This window comes from Mytilus edulis, chromosome 5, assembly GCF_963676685.1.
Source record: "Mytilus edulis chromosome 5, xbMytEdul2.2, whole genome shotgun sequence".
Taxonomy (NCBI): Eukaryota; Metazoa; Mollusca; class Bivalvia; order Mytilida; family Mytilidae; genus Mytilus; species Mytilus edulis.
Window position 1 is genome coordinate 16438858 of NC_092348.1, and position 23648 is coordinate 16462505.

General features: G+C 31.5%; 1 protein-coding gene across 12 annotated transcripts in view; it reads left to right on the forward strand.

Annotated features, from left to right (window-relative positions):
* Nucleotides 1–23648, forward strand: part of LOC139523106 (protein MTSS 1-like) — a 58265-nt gene that overhangs the window by 4130 nt on the left and 30487 nt on the right. For all 12 annotated transcript variants that reach the window (XM_071316884.1, XM_071316872.1, XM_071316881.1 and 9 more), the window contains exons 2-4: nucleotides 2331–2392; nucleotides 6411–6484; nucleotides 23156–23240. In XM_071316884.1, the coding sequence (XP_071172985.1) occupies nucleotides 2331–2392; nucleotides 6411–6484; nucleotides 23156–23240 (221 nt within the window). The remainder of the gene's footprint in view (nucleotides 1–2330; nucleotides 2393–6410; nucleotides 6485–23155; nucleotides 23241–23648) is intronic.

Genomic DNA, 23648 nt, shown 5'->3' on the forward strand with positions numbered 1-23648 from the left:
TCACATAAATACTTCTAGTACAACAACTTCAAGTGCATTTTTGTCATATTTATAGGTTATTTTCGTGCTAAAATATGCCTCCTCCTGTTTCTCAAAGAAGATATCCTGTATACTAGAATATCTCTCAAAATTTCAATTTAGATGCATATGTGCAAGGATTTGTATAGTAAGACTTACTACAAATCCTTGATATGTGTAAGTAAATATAAAAAGACTACAAATGTTTATGTATATATGCATGTATGTATACAAGGAAACTCTAATTTTTGTCAATAAACACATTACAAAAAAAAACATTCATAAGCCCATGCCACAGTAGAAGAATGCATTGGGTCATGTTTGATCTACGTACTCACTCTGGGAGTACAAAATTGTACTGCTATATGAAAGCATACTTAAACTTTTTTGAACTATTCAGTGCTTACAAAGTATTAGAAATTGATAACTGACAATACATGTTCATTAAAAGACAGGTGGCCAGTCTGGTCATGTAATCTAACTGGTCCTGTTTGCATTTAGCAGGTGAATAAACATTATTGTTTATTCTTACATGATACTTACACATGTGCCTGTAAGACAACATTAAACAGTCTGGGAACATTTGTTTATTTACATAAATAACATTAAGATATAGATTTTTATTGAGTTAAATACTTATTTTGTTTAGTCTTAAGAACTTTTAGAATTGACAGATTATTAGTGTAATGCCAGGTTATAACTATGGGTGGTCTTCTTACCATTCATACAGGTAAAAATAATCAAGGGTCGTTAGTTCACCTGCTCTAATTAATAGGAACTAAAAGGTGTATTATTTTGATTTATACCTATACAAATATATGGATATAGATATGATATATGTTTATTATTATTGCTGTATGATGATAAGATACACTTGAAAATCTTTGTAAATCAAAATATCTGTAAGCATGGTAAGGTTGATATGAAAAGGAGGGAAGTTAAACAAGGTCACAGCAGCTAAAAATAGATTGATGATGAATCATGATGCTGAGTCTAATGGGTGGATACATGTATAACAGAAGCATGTTATATACGCTCCAATTAACCTAAACCTACATACATTGTATCTACATGTAGATACACCCTTTTCCTAAACTCATTAAAATGAAACCTCAATACTCCCTCACTATTTTATGCTTGGTTAAAGATTTAAAATGAATGTGTGGGACCAGGGTACTAAGTCAACACAATTCTGCTGTTTTAATTTTTTGATCAGAGAATCAGAATTGTGATTTCACAAGTAATATTGAAGAGAAACTGGATCTTTGGTCGGGTATTATATTATACATTCCCCATTTCCTTTCTCAATTTTATCAATAATGCATTTTTCAATGGACTGAGTACAGAGAGTACCTAGTACATAAGGTGCTTGTAGTACCAACACAACTGACCCTTGCATTTTCAATCCTTAAACAAATGTAGCTACATCGTATATATACTTGTATTGTCTCCTTCACTTAACATGCTAAAGCTCATATAACATTCTGGACATAAGGAAATTTGTCTGTGTCTGTAACTGTACAGAGTGCTTTATAGAACTGACAGGTCTTGTGTACCAATTCAGCAGAATTATACATAGTCATTGTTCCCTCAAAATTATTAATAATAGATTTGAGTACATTCACCTGTGTAAATGATACTAGGGTACTTGAATTTCATAGGAGGATCCTTATAAGACACACTTCTGACATATGAATATTGTTTTATCTCAAATCAATTTACATGTAAGGTCTCTAAGTGCAAGTTATTTTACTCTAGGTCTTTGTTTGAAAGATAATATTTAAAAAAACAAAAACATATAAATAAAAAATACCAAGTTGAAAACAAAATGGTCTAAAACTCTAAAAGTACAATATTTTTATATACAATGTTCATGTATATATGTCAGTACTTATATATTGATATACAATGTACATAAAAATATTGTTGTTAAAAATTCTGATGCTTCATACAAATGTATGCATACAGCTTATTATTAAGGTAATCAGCTGGATCAGGCAAGGTTCAAGTCTTTCTTGTCAGGGAAGACTGGCACCCTGCCTTGACCAGCTTACATATACATGTTAATCACAATCAGTGACTGTGTACTTCGTATGTCACTCATAAACATCCAACACATTATGTATGAAATGGCAATTTAGTTATTATAACCACATATATATATACAATTTTAGACCATCCAAAATATAAGGGCATCAAATGTTATGCCTATCTTTATTGAATGTTCTGAAATTGACTGTCTCTGGACTTGTGAACTACAAATGTTGTGAATTTAACTAAAAATAAAATCTTTATCATGTTTATAATTTCAGGGTAGTTCAGTTATATGGGAAGATTTTACAAGTAAAGCAGCAAAACTCCATTCCTCTCTTAAGTAAGTGCAATATTATATTAAAGTATTAAATTTAATTGATTTTGAAATAGTCTACATCAGAAGGTATTGAATCCAATGCACACAAGAACTTCAGAATACATGTAAGTTAATGTGATATACATATAAACCAAGCTTTAGAGTCAGATTTATAACATGCTCGTACACATGTTAACAGTCTGCAGGAAAATATATCACCCTATATTGTAGTACATATGTATGTACCCAGACACATTAAATCTTGGATACCCATTTTACCTGAAAATTATATCAATATATGGCTCGACTTCTCAATTATATGAAATATAGGAAGAGAAGATTATTAACCAGCTGGAAGCTGTCGGAAATCCATAACTCTTCATAAAAACCATTGAAATAAGAATAAATTTTTGCCATATTAAAAGCCCTGGGCAGACATTGAAAGAAAAGGTTTCAATTTTGTTACAAAGAAGCACTTGATAATCCTCTAGGAGATTGATTGAGATATTTACTAAGAAGCTTGTTCCAATTTCTACATTGATTTCTGAGGTTTGTATGAGGAATTGACTTTGTGTTGTACATCAAACAGTGCAATTACTGTAGGCATTAACTATAGGAGACCTTTTTAAACATTTTTGGGACATTAAAAAACCTAAACTTAAAATGAAGAAAACATGTTATTGTAAAAACATTGATACTATCTTAACTTAAATGTCATGAATGTTAAAATGCGTTTTAAATCCACATGCGTATATCAACAAATAAAATCAAATAGCTTTTCTCATGAGTTATGAAATACATAGAGAATTTATTATAGACCACGTAATTGTGCAAATTGTATTTCAAGGTTAAAACTAATGCTTTTATTAAAATCATTTTACATCAAAATTTTTAATATACAATGTAACATGATGTAAAGGATTTTAGAAATGTTGTACTGTGAAACCTTTCCCATGTTACTTATACATTTTTGTACTTAAAGGTTTAAGTTTGAAACTAATGTAAATATAAATATTATATCATTTGGTCTTAGCTTAATGTCAAAAACAGGGCAAAGTTTTCTTACCCCAATACTTCCTTCCTGTCTATAAGTTAAGGGGTTACAAGGAAGAAAATTGTTCAAGTTATCTAGGACTGGAACAGTAATTTTACATTTGAATGGAGTCAATCTCTTTTTATCATTATCGTTATTTAAATTCTTATTATTAACACTCTGTATTATACCACATTTGTATTTATGTTCATGTATATATCCATACTCTCCTTAAGGAGGATGATAAACATAAATATATATATATTAAGGTGCTATTGGGCATTTAAAAGGCTACCAACCCAGATAGACAATGATAGATGATAAATCAATCATCAGAAATAATGTACAGCATTTATTGTGAACTTAAATGAAAGGTTAAGAGAATTGAACTATGTAATGATTTTCTATCAGCATCAATTATTCAAACAATTACCAATAATTACTAATTGATCATGTAAATGCTGTTTCAGAAGACTAATTACATTTTCAATTATTTCGTTATCTCATACATACATACATTTAGTTCCATATATGAAGTACATACATGTAGATAGAGTATTTCCTGGTACATCATGACATGTATCGTTGACAATGAATTTCTGAATATGCAGCTGAATTACTAAGCATACTGACATGTAATATTTGGCATTTCAGTACCTTATTTATGTATCTCCTTTACTTGTACATGTATGCATGTCCACTTTTGTAAGGCTTTGGTTAAGACACATTGTTAATATATCTTTATTTCGGAAGATACATGTATTTTCTTAAGAATTATTCAGATTACGACATTATGAGAAGAAATTGAATAGAGGGAGCTGTTTGATGTCTGTTAATGAGACAATACCAAACATAACTAAAAAACCCTGAAGACATCTAGACTTGCAGGACAATATGCAGTGTTGATCAGTAGACATTAATGATTTGTCTATACCATTACAGTCTTCAACAATAGTCAACTTCTCAATCACACTACTCTTAATCTTGTTGTGGAAAAATTTAATAGCAATGCCATTTAAAGCCAATTTCCTAATAGTAAGGTAGAACTTAGGTTAGTGTGCTTGCTTTGTTTTTATGAATGTTTGCTCAAGCATTGTAATTATTATTAAAACTGGTTGGACGTCATTTCAAATACAAGTGTACAAACAACACAAGCAAGCTAACCAAAGTCTTACTCTACATTCATTAGAAAATTAGCTCTAAAAGTACAGGAATATCCTGACTAAGACTACTGATGGAGAAGATCTTCTATAAACCTCAACCTGATTTCTTGTCAGTTCTCTTAGTATACATCTATTTTAGTCACTGATGTACTGATTAATGACTGTATTATATAGTTTATTCTTTACATAATCATGATAATTGTTCTGTTACAGAGCAGAATGACCCATGACTTGGCCAGTTTATTCCTTGGTCATTGATTGTATTATATGGTCAACATACTAGATTGATTTGTTGGCTATTTCTGTTTCTTGGATAGTGTTATGTTTAGATAATAGCAGGGTTTCCGCTGGCGGTCGCCATTTTCGCAATTTGCGAAAAAATAATAATTGTGGCGATAAAAATTCGTCATTTGCGAAAGAATTTGGCGAAAGAAATATATAAACCGATTTATTTTCCTCCATCTTGTTTATTTACTTTTTTTCGAGTTTCTCGGACTTTACCTGATCAGACAATACTCGGAATTCATCTTGACCTCATTAAGATTTAGACAGAAAATCAATAATCAGCTGATTGCATTTTATAGCTATCGACAACAAAGGACTAATTAATAAAGGTGTTGATTGAATTGTTTCACAAAATGATATGGTCAAATGGCTTCCGCTATAAATGTCACATACAGAATTTATTTACATCTTTGCGAAGCACGTGTTTGAAGCAAACTTTTGACATCTCTCCCTTTAAAGATAGTTTTGAAAAGAAAGCTGTTGTTGTGACGAAAATTGTTCAAAAGCAAGAAAAATCTCCGATTTAAAACTTTAATTCTTTTATCCTTTGACTTTAATAAAGTCGTTTGAGTGACACATGCACGTGTTTCAAGCATAGTTGTACATCTCAACTTTTTCATTTACGATGGTCAAGAAAAGAAAACTGTCGTTATGAAAAAATCTATCCAAAAGGCTGTGAACAACATCTCGAATGAGAGTAACCCTTCAATGTAATGACTACACATGAAATGAGGGATCAATTTCATGTGATAAAAGCTTTTGTTTTGTTGTAAAAATTACTTCTTAGTACAAAAGGGCACAACAGGAAAAATATCTTTATGTTACTTGGCGAAAAAAATAATAAAGTGGCGAAAAATATATTGTTTTGGCGAAAGAGGTGGCGAAAAAAATAATTGACCCAGGGGAAACCCTGGATAATAGATTTATTATTGTTGAAGCAAATGAAGATTAATATTCAAATTCAAAAATATTACTTAATATATGATATTACATTTTGTTTGGTCTTGATAAAAATAAGTATCAAGTTTAAATGAATCTGTTCTGTGAGTAAAAGGTATTCAAAGGGTTGCATCTTCTATCCATGTGACTATCATTTCTAAATTAAAAAAATTGAGGTCCTGTGACACAAAAGGATACCCCTCAGATCCTGCCCCCACATATATATATAAGTAGCAAAATTTTACAAGGTTCATGCTTTTCTTAGGATGGCCATGGGTATAATTGAATAGAGATGGAAAAAGAAGATATACATTGAGACAGAATCTGTGCACAGGTAGACCTGGCAAGGCTGGCAATTCAAGGTCACCATGTTCAATCTTAAGGAGCTCTTTATATATATACTAAAGAAGTCAACAACAGTGCAAGATCTAAGTTTACTAGGGTTAAGTGAACTACCTTGTTTGGCCACTTTCATGTCCTTTGAACTGTTATCAGATATCTACCATACATTCTGATGTAAAAAAAAAATCATATGAAGTTCAAGTATTCATTGCAACACCTTAAGCTAAAGTCTGTATATTACTTCACTAATTGATATTTATGTAGATTCTCTTTTTTTCAGAGCTACACTTGGAGCAATAGGAGGATTTTTAGATGCCTTCCAGAAAGTGGCCGACATGGCCACTGGGTCTAGAGGTAAGATTTTAAAATGAATAATTGGCTAAACCTTCAATCATGAATAGTTCATCATGCATATGTCCTACCTAATGTGCGATAAATCTTATGTGGCTGCACATGATAGTTAAATATTTTAGACTGTGGTAACGCCTTCTTCTGACATGTATGCTTAGTTTACAGAGAACTACATGTATACTGGATGAGAACAAGTGATGGTTTGTTCTGAAGAATTCTAAGTCCGTGGAGTGAATTGTTAATTATCTTTGGAGGGTCAATAATATTGGAACATTTGATATCTTGAAAGAGAAAATAGTTAATATAATATGCATTTAATTAAAATACTGATGCATGTACATGTAGTAATAAATGTATGCAAATTAAGTCTTAAATTTGAAGGGGGAAATAAGTTATAATATAGTGGTCAATGAGTGCTGATTCAGCAGTATTATATAAGTCAGTTTATCATATATATATATATATCCTTGAACTCTCATGTCACAGATAATAGATTATCAAATGATCACAAATCTGATTTCTTTCTTGGTATTGATACAAGAGATTTGTTACTGTAGCAGGAAATCCATTTCTATGTCACATTTCATTATCTTGTAATTGATCAGAAGGATACTGTCAAAGAAACTGACATACAAATCAATACTTTTCTGATCTTGTCATCTTGGACATGAATATTGTGCTGGACTTGATTTGATATTTATTCCATATATCATGTATATATGGTACTTTGATGTTACTGATTTGAAACAATTTCTTTCTTAATGCTTCAAAACAAGAATTATTCTTCCAAAATTGCATACATTTTATAAACAAGGAACAAATAATCTAAGATTTGGAGCCTGACCAAATGTGATATATGCTGTTGGTTGATCTGAAATGTTTTTCGAGGAACAATGTATATTCTGAGATTCCTCTGCATGTACATTGTGTATAAAATGTATTATTGGCGCTCACTACATTTGTTTCCATAGATTTAGATGTAATCCATGTTCTATATTGACCAAACATTGATTTCATAAATTTGAGTTGTATTAATGTTATACATACATGTGTAATATGATGATTTTATATAAATCGTTTGTTGGTGATTCGTAAAAACCATAACAGGAAAGTAGAGTTTTAAACATTGTTAAAGTGTATTTGTTAATAAACAAGGTGTATTGGAACAAGACTGCATTGATCATCTTTCTTTATAATGAGGAAAAATTATCAAGTATTCAATAGGAAAAACTAGGAACCTTTGACCTTTTATAACTGAATTGGTATGAAATTAACGTCAGAACTGGTACTTATTGATGTTCTTTGGCTAAAAAGAGTGCTGTTAATGATTGATTAAAAGCTAAAAGCTTGCCATCGATTGTACAGGCTATATTTGTATCCTATGTAAATATGTCTTGACATTGTAACATTTTTTTCAAGAAGTACTACAGATTTTGTTCTTAACATCATAATTGAAATTCAATCTTGTTAGAAATTTGATTGACGATTTAGGGAAATTACTTGATTTTTTATCTGCCATACTGGTTCAGTTTGCCTGTCATTTTGTAATTTCTGGGTTTCTGCTTATTAAATGATCATATACTGTTTGTGTATTGAGGTTTTATTGCTGTCTACATTAATGAGTAGAATAAATAATATTCCAACTGGTGCTTATTCACAGAAAATCATGAAAACATTTTGAGGTCTCAGACTCTTAAAACAAATATCTACTTGCATGTCTCAGTGTCCTATTACACTTTTCCAAGAATGACTCTTAAGGGGGTCCTTAGCCAGGATAAAAAAAGGGGGGGGGGGTTTCCAACTATATGTTCACATTGAAATGCATTGATTGTCCAAAATAAAGGGGGGTTCCAACCCCTGGAACCACCTTGATCCACCACTTATATGTCTCTTAATGCTTCCTTTTAGTTACCTCTGATGATTATATCTAAGCACAAAAGGTATGTGCATATGCAGAGAAATGCCCTGGAAATGGGACATTAATTAGATATGTATGTCAGATCAGTAAAACCTGATATGCAGAAGCATAGGCCAGGTTACAATTCAAATCTGTCTGCATAATGTAATTTTAACAGATTTAAACAGTGTTACAGGACTCTTGATTTAATTAAACAAAAAACTCTACTTTCAGGTGCTTGTCAACTGCCCACTTATCTTAAGATTTAAATTTCAAGATTCAGATATCAGAAATACCTACGTCATTAATATTTATAACAAACTTTAAATCATACTGCATATATTTAGGTGCAGCCCTGTAAATATTGTACAGGTATTATATAATCAGTGTTCCAGATGGTTTAACCAAATGTTATGAAATTCCATAATTTGTGTAATGTGTTGAAAAGTCAAACATTTGCTGGGTCATAGCCAAACAGGAAAAAATGCTGTGCTTTTATTCTTTCCTGCAAATCTACATGTATACATGTTTAACCCCGCCACATTATTTATGTATGTGGCTGTCCCATGTCAGGAGCCTGTCATTCAGTGGTTGTCGTTTGTTTGTGTGTTACATATTTGTTTTTCGTTCATTTTTTTATTGAAATAAGGCCTTTAGTTTTCTCGTTTGAATTTATTTACATTGTCATATTGGGGCCTATTATAGCTGACTATGCGGTATGGGCTTTGCTCATTGTTGAAGGCCGTATGGTGACCTGTTGTTGTTAATGTCTGTATCATTTTGGTCTCTTGTGGACAGTTGTCTCATTGGCAATCATACCACATCTTCTTTTCTATATAGATCTACCCAGTGTTCTACTACATACATGTATTTTAAAGAGAAGTCATAATTTGTCTTTTTTTTAAATTAAAGTGTTGTAGTTATTGATAACTTTGTAAAATGATATTAAGGTGGAAAGAAATTCATAATGTAATATAAATGGCTGTTTAGCTGGCTACCTGCTTTTAAAGAAAAACAATACTATATAAAATAGGATAACAAATACTAAGCCTTAGATAAAGGAAACTTCAAAAGTTTAAAAATGACTTGGAAATACATGTATATACTTGAAACACTATATACTGACATTTATGACAGAGGCAAACTTTTGTTGAAATTGATGTTGAACTAGATACATGTATTTTATACTGTACACAGATAGTAAAATGATCTTAAATATATATATACAAAAAAAATGCTACATTTTAAAAGGTAGGGGTCTGTTTTTTGTGAGCAAGATTACTGAAGATAAGTGTCATATGTTGCCTTGTCCATTGTTAATAAATGTATTCATTTACAACAAAGCTAATTTAAGCAAACTGTAGTGTTCATGGATGTTCATTAAGTCATCACAAAGCAGATAGTTTCTTTGTTTGCCTGATTAGGGGTGGATATAAGAACTTGAAAGTTTCAGAAGTCAAGCATCATTAGATGTTCTCAAAGTTTTGGTAAAGCAGCCCATTATTTAAGAGGAGAAAAATGTAGAACATGGAAATTACACCCAGATGTATAATAGAACAGGAAGTAGCAAACAGATGTGTTGTCTATTTCACAGCTGGGAGATCTATTCCACATATGTCATAACCCCTTCATCTTTTATTGTTGTTTCAGAAGTAGGAGTAAATTATAGAAAAGTTCAAATGGGAAAAAGTTGTAGGGGGTGAATAGGTTTGCTGTAAGCTAAATAATTTATAACTGATCATGCATGCAGCGAAATCCAATCTTTGTATAAATCATGGCCTGTACAAGTTTTTTAAGAAGAGATTTGGGTTAAAACCTTATAATGAACAACGTGTTTTAATGAATAGTTTCATCACTTGATTGCTAATGGAATACATTTTGTGTATGAATTAGCTTGAAAAGTAAATAAGGATATTGTGTGGAAATAGAATTAGGATTGGGGTTGATATATATACCTATTCTGAATTATAATATATACACACATCCTTTAAAAATAATAGGTCCCTTCAATTCATATACCGGTATAGATGTATATAGAATGAATGAAAATATTGTTTTATTTAGACTTTTAAACCTGGCTTACTTCTAAGTTATAATAATATAATTTTTCTCTCCACATGTCTTTTCACATTTAGACTTCTACCCCTGGCTTTCTATCCGTCACAGTGTTATAATTTTTCTCTCCACACCTTCAAATTTATATAAAGCCAAGAATTAAAAAGATTTAATCAGGCAGAAAATAGTTATCCAAGTGTCCCCACTAATCAGTAGAAAGTTTTTAAATGATTATGACACATCTGATATGTTAGTATTATCCTGTTAACCTTATATACTTCTGGATCAGTAAATCACATAATGTAAGCTAATATCTTAGGCAATCCTTATGTATGCTTCAGGTCCTTTAAGGTTAATATATGTGTTATTGAAGAAAGGTCAATGAAAAGAACCTATGATAGCCATTGAAATGAACTATCAATAAACCCCAAACATTGCTTTATCAATACCATGTTTTCATATTGTTTGGACACATCTAGTTTCCTTATATTCTACTATTCTAATAAAAGAAGTTTTAAAACAGCTGACAAAAAGTTATATGACAAATGACATTGTCGCATAAATTAATGGACATGTTAAAAGTCATGTTAAGTTTGTAAAGTTGTTAATTAGAGCAGCTTACTATAAGAGGGATGACTAATTAGGAAATGAAAGCAATTGAGGATATCCTGTGATGTTAAACCAAACGCGTAGATCACACGACAAGCACCAGGAGTGGTATAAGTAGCTGTCTTTCAGATGCATGCTGTCCACCTAAGATGGACTTCAGACTACTACTACAGGGATGTTGTAAACACCATGACCACCCATAATAGTCTTGCATGGTCTGTCAAACTTCTGACTGATTTGTTCTGAACATATTTTATAAATTTAGATGAATATTGAATTCAGAAGTAAAGAATGCTTATGTAAATTCTAACAAAGTTTCATTCAGTCAAGGAAGAAGATGGGTTATGTTCTTAATAGACAGAAATTTAATTTTGGATTCTGTAAGATAAGACCATGCTTTCTTGGAATATGGTTGTGGAAACCTTTTATACACTCGCTGTAGCGGAGGGGCATTAAGTTTTTCCCTTGTTGTTAAAGTTATAGTTAGAAAAATTGGGAGTGGCCTAGGCTGGACATATTTTATAAATTTAGATGAATATTGAATTCAGAAGTAAAGAATGCTTATGTAAATTCTAACAAAGTTTCATTCAGTCAAGGAAGAAGATGGGTTATGGAGGGGGATATTAATAGGTTACTTTGTAATCCCCTAAAATGCATACATAACTTGTGTTTTTAAACAAGAAAACTTGGAATGATTAATAAATGAACCAGATGATCAAATGCATTGAGTAAAGTATGATGTACCCTAACCTATGTATTTAAAGGCTATCACTGGCATCAGCCTAACACAGAGTTGTCTGTGTGAAATCCTTGTTACATAATTATATCACAGCTGGAGAACAGCCAAACTTACTGAAGAAGGTAATATTCATAGACATTGTCTTAAATTGTCCTGAATCAAGGTCTAGACAATTAACCTATACCTAAGGTCAAACATGCAGGGGAATATTTAATTATAAGGGCAACAGTGACTAACAGTCATAAGCCTTGATAGGTAACTGTTTATTGGTCTGCTTAGGTAGTTAGGGTAGGAAGTACAGTAGGAAATACAATGATGGTTTTAACCAAGCATGTGTTAGTGATTATAATAACACAACATAGTCTAATGTAGACTTAATTAAAAATTATGACAAATCATTAGCTTATAATTTACTTCAAAGCATCCTTCAAAATTACAGGGCTGTGTCTCACAAAAAATAGATCTTAAGTATGCTGAATTGCTTATAATTTACAACTTAATTTAGAATTTTTGTGAAAGGCAGGACTGGACAGCAGAATTTGCTTGTCATTTGATCTTGAATTTGAAATATACCTAGGTTCTAGAAAACTCTGCTCCTGTCTACTGTCAACTAATAAACCAATTGTTCCATGTAGTTTTTACATATAAATTAAAAAAAATTCAAATTAAATAACATAATTTTTTCTGGCATTTGGTTATGCCTTTGAAATCATTTAGTTTATCTTTTCACCAATGCTTTTGGTTGGCTTATTTATGCATTTTCTTCTGATCGCCTTTTGAATAAAGGTTGAACAGTATACCAGTTAATGTAAAAAATGAGTTATCTCTCACAAACATGATGCCATGTGTGAGTCTTATGTTTTTTAAAGAACATAAACCGATTGAATCCCATTTTTATCAGATTTTGACATGAAAATGATGGGCTGTCATAACAAGACACAAAAGTTCATTGTAGACTTGTGACATTTAAATCACTTGAAACATTTTAAAAACCATGTTATTTTCTACTTTTATTGGGAGCATGGTAATGGAATTTGACACAGTAGCTTTAAAATGATGATTTATATTTGACCTAGTTATAAATCAATAAAAATTTGTTTTTATAAATATATAAAGAAGACCAGTAGAAATTTACTGAAAAATAAGGCATTGCATTGTTGAAACTTTGACTGACATGGAAACAAAATTGAAACATATTATAGATGGTTAGTCTGAATAGAAGTGCTAAATCTTCAAGCAAGAAAACAAAATCGATACAATAGATCAAATAGGAACATGGAAACTGTATATGCAACTCTTTACAAAAATAAGAAGATGTGGTATGGTTGCTAGTGGGAAAACCATCCATCAGAGGAAAGAGACCAAATATTGTGGATGTAAACAACTGAGTACCCTAATGCTCAAATATTTGAAAATTTGCATAATTTACTTGGCTTGAAAGACTAGTGAATTTAAACATACATGTTTGTATCAATCCTATCTACACATCGTGCACATGGTCAGTGAAGCCATTGCAAATGAAGCATAGTGTAGTGTTCATTTACTGAAGACAAGATAACTTGTGAGAGTGCTTCACATTAATTCCATGTCAGTAGATTAATTTGTTGCTATTTTGAGGATGATGTATTGGCAGAGAAGTACTCCAAAGTTATGCCTCATTTAGAGACAGTGACGACCTTGAAGTCATTGACCTTGAAATCACCTTGTAAGTTGTGTGGCAGTGCAGTGATATTTTTTTTAGATTAAAAAAAATCACTGCATCTGCAGATTGGCTTTCTGTTTTTCAATATTTAGGTTTTATCATGTATAAAAGCTCATATTTATAAGCTATCATCAATGATATCATTAAACCTTTTCTTGTTCAATAATCTGATCTTCATTTATCTGCTAATGAAAGGGCATCCTCCTGTTTGTATGGTGGTCTGTGTTGAAATGATCTGTCTTCAGGTTCAGGTATTCTCCTTCATATCACAGAAGCATGAAGATATATTTAGACTGATGACTTTTACACCTGTTTATATTTGTATTTACTGATCGGGTTAGTTTTTGTTTTCATTTGTTGCTAGACAACTAGTGAAATAAATATTTTGGTAGAACTAGAAAAATGAATCAGAACAATTTGTTAATTACTGTTACTGACAAAGAGTTGATGTTTCTATGATATTGTCATTAGTGTCTTGAAAGATGTCTGAATTTTGGCATGTTTCTGTTGATTTTGGAATCTCACGTGTGTCAACAAGGCAATATGATTACATATACACGTATCCACTTCATTTTAAATCTGTTGGATAGTTGTGTCTTTGAAAATCATACCAGATCTCCTTATATTTATATAATTCTTGTATTCTATTAATACAGGACACCTCTGGTTCACTCCCATCTTGGTACAGGTATTCTACCGATTGCAAGAAAATCTCTTCTCTTTGTTCTTCGTTCCATCATATTTCTAGTCAATCATTAACTTACATGCATCATCTATAAACTTCTAACAGATATTTTTTGTTTGTAGAAAACAATGCTACACTAATAAGATTAAACTTGACATATATTACATGTATTTCCTGGATATGAAACCTAATATTCAAATGATGAATGATCCTTCTAGAAATGTAGATACAGACGATTTATTGATGTGAAAATAAATTTAAAAAAGATAGGACACACAAATAAATGCAAATATTAATACACACATCAGATTAATTTCTGGTTATATGAATGTATCATGTTAATTGTATGTATTTGTCCAATGCATGTTTTAAAAAATAGAAATCAACCTTCAATAAGGTCGTTACTGGTTACTATAGTAACGTAAAAAGTATGCATTGATGCTGAGACCAGATGTTATTATGGGTAAACTAATGAAACATTACAGTTGTTAAATTGACCAGATTTGTCCATGTGTTGGGAATATTGATCCTTAGGAATGAGAACCTGAATTCAGTTTTGTGGCTTCTAATTGATACCCAAATGAAATTTTATTAGTTTTGATTAATAACAAAAATCTTGTGACCAGTATATTGGTATGATGTTTTGATAAATACTTGATGGTAGACTTTGGTGTATGTTTATCTAAAATATTTCTGTCATTTCAGTAGATTGTGCAAATCAGAGAGTTCTTAAAATAGGAGACAACAACACACAAAATAAAACCTAATACATTTATTAGTACATTTCAATTCTTTTCTTCTTTCCAACACTTTGCCTCCCCTCTATGATATATATGAGAAATAAAATGTATTCATGTAATCGTATACCTATAAAGTGTTATACTTGTAATAAGAGTGTTCGATACAATCTAAAAGGTAAAAAAGAACCCTAAAGAATAATGCAATATTTATTTTAGCCTTCAGTTAAAATGATTTCATCTCTCCCTTAGAGGTATAGTTTTCAGTATGAAACTTAACCTGCGATTGTTTTATAAAGTCACTGGTCTCTTTGATTTCATGTTTGAACCAAATCTCACAGGTAAATAAACCTGTTCTGTTTGAAGTTCTTATTGTACTCCTTTCTTGCCAATGTTTTCTCATTATTTTCAAAGCAAAAACACCTGGCTATAAATTAAATATATAGGTATAAAGAGTGGAAGTTAATTAGATGAAACTAATTAAATTTGCTATGTATGGGTCGGTTTGACAAGTTTGAGAAGCTGTATGTACTTAGATGGTAAGGTATACTTGTGGTTCCATCCTGATGTGATGTGGAGGTTTTTGTCCTTATTTTGTCTAATAAGTTACCAAATAATCTGGTGAATAAAATTTGGAATGAGAACAAGACTGTACTCAAACTGATTTCCAACAGGCAAACACTGAAGCATATCAGCTACAGCAGAACCTGGATCATGAGAATTGGTCTTTCGATTTACGTCTTATGGCCCCTGAAAAAGAAATGAATGTGAAACAAATTTGTCAGATGTGGAAAGTGCATTAATAGGTGGAGGGTAATTATATAAATCTTTTCAAAGGGCTTTGGTATACATTACCACAGAGAAAATATCTATTTTATCAAGGCCAAATGTCAGCACCTGAAACACAAACAGTTCTTTCATGGGGTTGAAAAACTGATGGTATTGATTGACAGCTAACAAAATAAGGCCATATGCTCCTAATCTTTGAATATTTACATTGGGTTATTTCTGTTGATAATTGTATTATATCATCAAAGAGGAGAAATAATATAATCTGTTGATTGAAATATTATATTAATATTAATTGATATAAAAAGATTTGTTGCTCAATAATTCATATGACAAATATCAATAGGAAGTTTGGATTAGGGACTCCTTTGTTACACATGTACATGTATGTAGTACATTTACTACAATCGGTTTCATTAATGTTTACAGGTCAGCAATGTTGTATTTTGTAGATGTTTCTCAGTTAAAAAACTCAATCAATCATCCTTTCCCTTTCTAACAGTTTCTTGGCATCTGCATGAGTTACAGAAATATCTTATATAAAGAGAAATGTCTAATATATTCTTGTCTTGGACAACGATTTTTCATCTCTATAGTTTTAATCTCATCTTGGAACTCATTATAAGATATAGCGACAAATACTTTTCTGCTGAAGAAATTGGGGTTAATATAAAATTATACTAAGCATGCTTTAAAAAAATAGAATCTAATTATAATAAGTGATGAAGAATCCGTTTTCCAATTTCTTTAGGAACATCAAATGCACTCTGGTACACCTCCATAACATTATTTGCAATGTTTAGAACATATCACAAAATTGTAATCCCATCATTGTAGTTTGCGAAAATGTTATAATTTTTTGCTTCAATATTAAAAATGCATTGTGAAAAAGTCATTTTGGGGCCCTTTATAGCTTGGTGTTCGGTGTGAGCCAAGGCTCAATGTTGAAGACTGTACTTTGACCTGTATATAATGGTTTACTTTTATAAATTGTGACTTGGATGGAGAGCTGTCTCATTGCCACTCATACCACATCTTCCTATACCTATGTTATGTATGTAAGAAAATGTTAGATAAACATCAAAATGTGGGTCTGTATAATAAATTTGTTCTGTATTCTGTTGATGCCTACACTCAGATTAAATTCTTTGGCATGGTGTTGTATTGTCAGGACATTGTCATCAGTTCTATTCTATTCAATGTTTATTAACCCCAATAATTGTACAATTAAAATCTTTCTTTAGAACCTATCATTCAATAAGTGGACTTTAAGGACTTCAAACTAAATAATTTAAAGGTATTACTTAAAACTTTGCATTTGATCCCCATGACCCAGACAAAACAATATTGTAGAATTAAAGCACTTGTTTCCCATGACTGGTCAATAATGTATAATCCATGTTGTCTATTTACTTATATACCTTTAAAAGTTGTTAGACTTTACTGAATTGTTTTCACTCATAAACAGATAGTATTACATTTTGACAGACCTTAATTTTTCATTTGTCGTTTTTGTCGAGCCTGCAACTTTTGTTGCAGAAAGCTCGACATAGGGATAGTGATCCGGCGGCGGCGTTAGCTAACTTCTTAAAAGGTTTATATTTTAGAACGTGAAAGACCTGGATGCCTCATACTTTGTATATAGATGCCTCTTGTTACAAAGTTTCCGTCAGTCACATTGTCCTTGACCTCATTTTCATGGTTCAGTGACCACTTGAAAAAAAAGTTCAAAATTTTTGTAATGTTGAATTCTCTCTTATTATAAGTAATAGGATAACTATATTTGGTATGTGCATACCTTGCAAGGTCCTCATGCCCGTCAGACAGTTTTCACTTGACCTCGACCTCATTTCATGGATCAGTGAACAAGGTTAAGTTTTGGTGGTCAAGTCCATATCTCAGAAACTATAAGTAATAGGGCTAGTATATTTGGTGTATGGAAGGACTGGAAGGTGTACATGTCCAACTTGCAGGTGTCATCTGACCTTGACCTCATTTTCATGGTTCAGTGGTTATAGTTAAGTTTTTGTGTTGTGGTCTGTTTTTCTCATACTTTATGCAATAGGTCTACTATATTTGTTGTATGGAATGGTTGTAAGGTGTACATGTCTAGCGGGCAGATGTCATCTGACCTTGACCTCATTTTCATGGTTCAGTGGTCAAAGTTAAGTTTTTATACGACCGCAAAATTTGAAAAATTTTTCGTCGTATATTGCTATCACGTTGGCGTCGGCGTCGTCGTCGTCGTCGTCCGGCGTCCGAATACTTTTAGTTTTCGCACTCTAACTTTAGTAAAAGTGAATGGAAATCTATGAAATTTTAACACAAGGTTTATGACCACAAAAGGAAGATTGGTATTGATTTTGGGAGTTTTTGGTCCCAACATTTTAGGAATTAGGGGCCAAAAAGGGCCCAAATAAGCATTTTCTTGGTTTTCGCACTATAACTTTAGTTTAAGTTAATAGAAATCTATGAAATTTTGACACAAGGTTTATGACCACAAAAGAAAGGTTGGGATTGATTTTGGGAGTTTTGGTTCCAACAGTTTAGGAATTAGGGGCCAAAAAAGGGCCCAAATAAGCATTATTCTAGGTTTTCGCACAATAACTTTAGTTTAAGTAAATAGAAATCAATGAAATTTAAACACAATGTTTATGACCACAAAAGGAAGGTTGGTATTGATTTTGGGAGTTTTGGTCCTAACAGTTTAGGAATAAGGGGCCCAAAGGGTCCAAAATTGAACTTTGTGTGATTTCATCAAAAATTGAATAATTGGGGTTCTTTGATATGCCGAATCTAACTATGTATGTAGATTCTTAACTTTTGGTCCCCTTTTCAAATTGGTCTACATTAAGGTCCAAAGGGTCCAAAATTAAACTTAGTTTGATTTTAACAAAAATTGAATCCTTGGGGTTCTTTGATATGCTGAATTTAAAAATGTACTTAGATTTTTAATTATTGGCCTAGTTTTCAAGTTGGTCCAAATGGGGGTCTAAAATTAAACTTTGTTTGATTTCATCAAAAATTGAATAAATGGGTTCTTTGATATGCAAAATCTAACTGTGTATGCAGATTCTTAATTTTTGGTCCAGTTTTCAAATTGGTCTACATTAAGGTCCAAAGGGTCCAAAATTAAACTAAGTTTGATTTTAACAAAAATTAAATTCTTGGGCTTATTTGATATGCTTTATCTAAATATGTACTTTGATTTTTGATTATGGGCCCAGTTTTCAAGTTGGTCCAAATCAGGATTCCATATGAAATATTGTGCAATAGCAAGAAATTTTCAATTGCACAGTATTGCACAATAGCAAGAAATATCTAATTGCACAATATTGTGCAGTAGCAATTAATTTTCAATTGGAGTTATCTTTCTTTGTATAGAATAGTAGTTGATAATATATGTTGGAAATTTGCCAGACATGACTATGATGTCATTTTCTATTTTTATTTGCCAATAACTTTATGTAAATGACTTCATTGGAAATTTGCCAATATAAAATGTTGCTGATGAAGCTTTTTTTCCTTATCTTATCTAAAATGTTTTTAGATAATGTATGTTGGACATTTGCCAGACATGACTATGATGTCATTTTCTATTTTTATTTGCCAATAACTTTATGTAAATAACTTCATTGGAAATTTGCCAATATAAAATGTTGCTGATGAAGGTTTTTTTATTGTTTTATACAATAAACAATGTATATTCACTTTTACTACCAACCAATCTTTACCATTCAGTGATAACAAGCACTTTATTTTACATTTTAATATTTTATGATGTATTTAAAAGAGTAGTTATTGTTGCAAACTCCATTAGATATTTGAATTGATATCAGTTTTGGAAAAAGGGAAACAGGGATGTGAAAAAAAAAGGGGGGGGTTAAATTTTTCTCATTTCAGATTTCATAAATAAAAAGAAAATTTCTTCAAACATTTTTTTGAGAGGATTAATATTCAACAGCATATTGAATTGCTCAAAGGCAAAAAAAAACTTTTAAGTTCATTAGACAACATTCATTCTGTGTCAGAAACCTATGCTGTGTCATGATCAACTATTTAATTTTAGATTTAAAAAGTTTGAAGAAGAAATCTTTAATTGATTTGTAAAATCTTGACATTTGTTTTGTGTAAAAAAAAACCATGTAATGTCAAAAATTTGATCACAATCCAAATTCAGAGCTGTATCACGCTTGAATGTTTTGTCCATACTTGCCCCAACTGTTCAGGGTTCGACCTCTGCGGTCGTATAAAGCTGCGCCCTGCGGAGCACCTGGTTAAGTTTTGGTCTTTTTTTATCTAATATTATATGCCAAAGGTCAACTATATTTGGTGTATGGAAGCTTTGTTAGCTGTACATGTCTGCCTGGCATGGTTCATTTGACCTTGACCTCATTTTCATGGTTTATTGGTCTTTGTTAAGCTATCTTGGTTAATGTTAAGTTTATGTGACAGTTGTAATCAAGCTTTATACCGGTACTTAGGACTTTCAACATAATATCAATGATTAGTAAAGAAGGCGAGACATTTCAGTGTGTGCACTCTTGTCTTTTGAAAGGCTGTTCTGATTTTGACTTCTTTTACATCTTTTGTTTAGGTTAACCTAGGTAAAGTGGCCAGGTTCTTATATATACAACCTTGTGTTAATGGTTCATTGTACATTGTCTTATTTTAAAGACCGTTTTTGTGTTAATAAAATAGCTGTCTAAAATGAAAATACGGGTAACATTTTATTTGGTGCAACTGAAGTTAACATACATCAGGAACTCTAAAATCCATAAAAATGAAGCCAAGGCCTAGAATGTATTGATATTTGACTGCTTGGAAATCAAAGCTACATGAACAAAATGGACCCAAAAATAGCCAATTCATCTATTGAATGTCCACTATTTTTAAGGGAATTACTAAATTTATCAACACAAAAAAATACTTTGTAATGGTTTCTGTTAAGACTGAAGTTGTTTGGGGTGTTTAACATCCATCACACTAAAATATAGCTTAATGATCTAGTGACAGTTGGACTGGTCTGAAGATGTAATGTTATTTGTTTATAAATATACTGTGTCTTGTTATGCCTGAAGCTAGGCTCTGATGAACAATGACTTGACTTTAAAACATGCAATACACACACAGGTGTTTCAGGTAAAATGAAGTAAAAATTAGCAGACCAAGTGGAAAGATATATATAAACTGATATAGGTCAGTGATCTTGGAAACCAAATGACATGTCACTTCAGGTCAAGGGATACCCTAGAAAATTATTTGAGCTTAAATGACATCTACTGTAGTTCTCAATAATTGTTAAAGATTTTTCTCTTGATATATTACAACATTTCAGACGTTGACACTTGCATTGAATGCGCTTATTATGTAAAAGTTGCACTGAGTCGTTATGTTTGGCTGGGCTTGAAAAGAGATTTAGTTTATGGTGTAATCAATAGTGCATTATACACGTCAACATGTTTTTTATCAATACATGGGGTAAATTTATTTAGCTAGACACTGGCCATATAGTGAATAAAGCTTTATATTTGGTGTCTGGTTGATAAAGATTTATATTTGTATGAAGTATACTTAATAATTTAACATATAATTCACCTGTTCAGGTATTGTCATCTGTATATTTAACACCTCATAGTGAAAAGTACTTTATGAAGTACATAATACCCACAATAGATTGTTAATAGATTATTTATACCTTAATAATGATACATTGATGGTTCAAGTTTCAATCCCCAGAGATGTCTGGTTAAGTACAAGAAATGATTGTAATATAATGTAACACTGACTTTTAGAGTTTCAAATCTACTCCTCATCTTTCTAGTCTTTTGGCAAGACCTTTGTGTCATGCTGTCTTGAATTAAAACGTGAAAGTGTGAAAGTGTGTTGCCGAACCTGATTAGAGCAGAAACGCTGAACAAAACCTGATAAGTCAGTTACCTTTCTGCACTGTGTTTTGTTCGAACCACCAACAATCATTACAATCTTGCAAACTAAATATAATTTCTGTTTGGATGGGTATTGTATAAATAAAAGTGAACAACTTTTGATTCAAAATTTTTACCTGATACTTTGCATAATGATTTGAAGTAATGTAACATTAAATAAAGCAATACCAAATATTAAAACGATTGCCAATATGATTCATACTTTGTATTTATTAAGCAATTAAAAAATCTTTAACGATCAATATATTTATATTCTTGTTCAGAATTATCATGTATGTCACACTTCTGTTAACAAATATAAAATGAACCAGAATTAATGCAAACCAAATGTGCATTCCACGATAATGTTAATATCTGGGTAACATATTGAAATATTACTGTATCCATGAGCGAGTGCACCAAAATACAAAGCTTAAAAAGTAATGAACTATTCTAGTATGTACTTGGCTGTGAACTATTGACCTCACGTTAAACATCCTGCCAATAAAGAATTGACAGGAAGTGGAGTCTTTTGGTGGATTATTTTTGTAGAGGTTTTCATGCTAAGGATATTGATATAATTAGGTGTAATATTGTCACTGCTGTCTATGAAGTACTAGATGGAGCCACTCATATTATTGCTGATTTGTCATAATGCTACTAGTATCATACCTAAGAATTATATAAAGTTTGAGACAGGCTATTTATAATGTTTCTTTACAGATAAGGCTTAGTTTTTAGGCTACAAAAACAAAGGCATTTAGGCTAGGGCAGGATGAGCACTAGATTCTAGGGATTGAAAAATAATTTGATATGAAAGGAAAACTAGACTTATCAATGGAGAGCATGATGATTTCTTTGTTCTTCTTAAATCTGTTTTCTGTGTCAGTGTGAAAATTATTCTTCTAAAACTTTGTGGGTAAAAAGGTATAACATAAATACTGAAGTCCAAGGTGAAGTTAAAACAGGGAAGTCCATATATAAAAACTGACAAAATCAAACCCTATCAAACAATCAGTAAAGTAAGCTCTCCTGAAATTGCAGTCTTGACTGGGCAAATAATCCCATGTATCATCACATTATTTTTACAAAAGAAAGCGTGTTTTATCTTGGAACCCTATTTCTATACACCTTATTGCTAATCCCGACTGACCCTGCCGCTTGAACTTTTGATGCATACAACAATCACTTTTCCATTGTGGCGTCAGATATTTTGTATTATGACGTCAAAATTTTACAGGAACCTGTGTGATATCCAGTTATGGCGGACAATTAGCGATAATGTGTATTATAATTTTAATAGACACAAATTAAAGTACACAGAGAGTAATATCATGAATTTTGAAATAAAGAATGAAATATCCCTTTCACCACAGCTGACCTCATTAGGGCACCATGAAATAGGAAAATAATGTTTACCAGCTAATTTAATGTTATGTGTCACATTATAAAATTGACACTAAAGTGATTAAATCATAGTCAATCTAAGTATAAAGAGCTTTGAGTTAATCAATCTTTCTTTTCTATTCTGTAGGAGCCACAAAAGAGATTGGATCAGCCCTTACAAGGTTATGTATGAGGCATAAAAGTATCGAGACTAAATTGAAGACATTAACAAGGTAATCATACTGTGTACATCTTTATGATGGTTATAAAAATTGTCATTATTTTCTGATGAATCTAGCCAGCCTGGGGGTAAGTCCTAGTCGGACCGTCAGACTTCTAGAGAGGTATGACATTTGACAACGGTCATCTGTATATGTCACAGCTATTGTGTTTCAAAGTATGAAGAGTAAGGAAACGGAAACCCTGGTGTTAACACGTGAAATTATACTCATTAGTTGTGAAGATTTGTTAAAAATAATGATTCTTGAACCTTGAGCAGTTCTTCAAAAAACACTTGTTCAAAAGAAAGGTTTTGTTCAATTTTGCACAGTATATCAATTTTGACTTTAACAAAGCCACTTCTTAGTTGCATAATCTGAATTTTTATATAACAGGAAAAAATAAATCTATTGATTGTGCAC